The sequence below is a fragment of the Mandrillus leucophaeus genome, unplaced genomic scaffold (assembly GCF_000951045.1).
Source record: "Mandrillus leucophaeus isolate KB7577 unplaced genomic scaffold, Mleu.le_1.0 Scaffold366, whole genome shotgun sequence".
NCBI classification, from domain to species: Eukaryota; Metazoa; Chordata; class Mammalia; order Primates; family Cercopithecidae; genus Mandrillus; species Mandrillus leucophaeus.
Window position 1 is genome coordinate 1,562,318 of NW_012103876.1, and position 3,310 is coordinate 1,565,627.

Sequence of the window (3,310 nt, forward strand, 5' to 3'; positions counted from 1 at the left end):
TGCTTGAGCCCAGGAATTCAAGACCAGCTTGGGCAACACAGCAAGACCCCGTCTCCACAAAAACATTAAAAATTAGCTGGGCATGGTGTTACATGTTTGTAGTCCCAGCTATTTGGGAGGCTGGGGCAGGAAAATCGCTTGAGCCCAGAAGTCAAAGGCTGTAGTGAGGTACGCTTGTGCCAATGCATTCCAGTCCAGGTGACAGAGCAAGACCTCGTCTTAAAAAAATTAAAAAAGAGTAAGGACTTACTTTTGTTCACTAATATAATGTCAGAGCCTGAGTTTAATTGCTCAAAAATGTGTTGAATAATGAAATCATATTAGGAATACATTTTTAGGAATCCAGCATCCTATTTAAATAGCAGATAATAATTAAAACAGTAATTTGAGATCAAAAAGGTGTTTGACAAAATTCAGCATCCACTCAGTATAAACTATTAATATACTAAGAATGGAAGGGAAACATCAACAGATACTTATTTCCATGTTATATGCTAGGAATACAGTAGTTAAAACAAAACAAAAAAATCTTTGTTCTTAGGGAGCTTACATCCTTGGGGATCCATCTCAAAGTAACAACTAACATCACACTTGCTAATAAAAAATCAGAGGCATGGTCAGGCGCAGTGGCACACGCGGGTAATCCTAGCACTTTGGAAGGCTGAGCAGGGCAGATCATCTGAGGTCAGCAGTTCAAGACCAGCATGGCCAACATGGTGAAACCCCATCTCTACTAAAAATACAAATTAGCCAGGTGCAGTGGTGTGCGCCTGTAATCCCAGCTACTCAGGAGACTGAGGTAGGAGAATCGCTTGAACTTGGAAGGCAGAGGTCGCAGTGAGCAGAGAGCATGCCACTGCACTCCAGCCTGGGTGACAGAGCGAGACTCCGTCTCAAAAAAAAAAAAAAAAAAAAAAAATTCAGAGGCATTATAGTGAGGACAAAACATTATTACCATTATCAACTGACAGTGTTTTAATTCTAGCTAATTCAATGGTCAAGGAGAAGAGTTGCAGAGAACATGACTACTCAGACAATCTCAAAGAATGTAAGAAGAAGGTTCACATCAAAACACCTGGTTAAAAACTAAATATACAAAAACCAGTTGTTTTCCCAACAAGATACTAACAAACAGTAGGGGGTAGGGCACTATACTGAGGGATTTAGTCACAAATTTTTCTATGATTTTATAAACTTTCTCACATTCTTTACCTTCCCACACTTTTATTTTTGAGTCATAATTCTGAAAAAAATCTACTGAAAAGATTCCTGCTATGGAAAAACATACGGTTTTGATTCTTAATCAGACCAGAGAAAAAGAAATAAGCTCAGAATGCATCCTATTATACCTCTATGTTCCAGTTATGCTGTTCCAAGGTATGGCGACACTGATCCATAGATTCTATGCCAGTCAGATCCTGAAAAGAAGGATAAAAACAAAAAGTTACTTAGAGAAAAACCAACAGTATACATTTGAGTATTTTTACACCAAATGCTGCTAGGAAGATACACTAAAAAATGTTACAAGTGGGTGTGAAAGTATGGTAAAACTTCACCGATTCAGAATTTATACAGTCAGCTAACTGTTCTAGACACATAAAGAACTAAAAAAATGATAATTCCTTTTAAAACTTCAAGGCTTTCAACTAGGAGTACTGACTAAGATCAATATTCTCTCAAATTCAAGTTTGAAAAATTAAAGATTGTTCAACCTGTGGGCTAAGCAAAATATTATTTAATGCTAAACAACTATTCTGTTGATAGTACAGGTTGAGCATCCCAAATCTGAAATCTAAAATGCTCCAACATTTTTTGAAACATTTTGAGTGCTGACATGTCTCAAAGGAAATGCATAGTGGAACATTTCAGATTTGAGATGCTCAACCAGTATAACATAAATATTCCAAAATCTCAACACAATCCAAATCTGAAACACTTGTGGTTCCAAGTACTTTGGACAAGGAATACTCAACCTCTAAATAATGATGTAATGCGCCTTTTCTGCAAAACGTCATGCCTTTCATTAACTTATTTCGTTTTATATACGGGTATTAACCTAGTTTATAATATGAACTGTGTAAAACCTAACATACCCCATCCCCCCACACTGTTTTTTCGAGACAGGGTCTTGCTGTCACCCAGTTTGGAGTGCAATAGCGCCATGACTGCTCACTGCAGTCTCAATTTCCCAGGCTGAAGCAATCCTCCCACCTCAGCCTCCTGAGTAGCTGGCACTGCAGGTGTGCACCACCACACCCAGCTAAATTTTGGATGTTTTTTGTAAAGACAGGGTCTCCCTATATTCCTCAGGCTGGTCTCCAACTCCAGGGCTCAAGCAATCCTCCTGCCTTGGCCTCCCAAAGTGCTGGGATTATAGGCGTAAGCCACTGCAGTTACAGTATTTTCTCACTATTTCCCTTCAGATATCCAATATTCAGCAAATCTAACAGTTCATGTATGTACACATCTCATGCCCAGAATTTCCACAGAGCTAAACTGTAGCATTCCTTTAAAGTCTAATATAAAAGCCAAAACCATCCATCTATCCATCCATCCTTTCATTTGACAAATGTGTGCTATACGCCTATTCTGTACAGCACTTACTTACTATATTGGAGGGATAGAAAATGAATAAGATATAGTCTCTATCCTCAAGAAACTCCTCTAAACACCCAGTAAGCTTCAGGGCAAAGAGACTGATCTCAACCTGACAAGAATGTAGTAGCATGGACTGATGAGTCTGAAAACTGAAGTTCTTGCCTAATTCTGTACCCTATGGCCATGGACAGGCACATTTTAACTCTGAATTTAGTTTCCTTTATGTGCAATGTGAAGGGTTTAATGTGGAATGCATTTCTTTTCCAGAGTTTAAAAAAATGAAACAAAATTCAAAAACCGAAGTTTAGATTTTTAGGTATACAAGTTCTCATTTTTTATAATTATACATGTAGTACAAAAACTTGCAATAAAAAATTTTAATGTTTAAAATACTGAAATTGAAAAGTTCCTTTAAGAACTGCTGGCTTTGACAGTTCTGAGTCTGGATTTTAGGTCCTGACCATTATAGAACTCTTCTCATTTGACTATTCCCTTCTGGCTTCTAATAGGACCCCCTTAACTTTCAATGCCCTACATTACAACCCACTAAAGGATTGGGATGTCCAGGGCTCCTCCTTCTCGCTGTGGATTCTCTTTAAGAATTGGACTCTAGGCCAGGGGTGGTGGCTCACGCCTGTAATCCCAGCACTTTGGGAGGCTGAGGTGGGCGGATCACTTGAGGTCAGGAGTTTAAGACCAGCCTGGCCAACAC

The 3,310-nt window shown here is 38.8% G+C and overlaps 1 protein-coding gene across 1 annotated transcript in view; it reads right to left on the minus strand.

The window, feature by feature from the left end:
• FAF2 (Fas associated factor family member 2) overlaps window positions 1–3,310 on the minus strand; it is a 75,423-nt gene that overhangs the window by 41,501 nt on the left and 30,612 nt on the right. Inside the window, exon 2 of the mRNA XM_011990002.1 lies at window positions 1,350–1,418. Within this exon, the coding sequence (XP_011845392.1) occupies window positions 1,350–1,418 (69 nt within the window). The remainder of the gene's footprint in view (window positions 1–1,349; window positions 1,419–3,310) is intronic.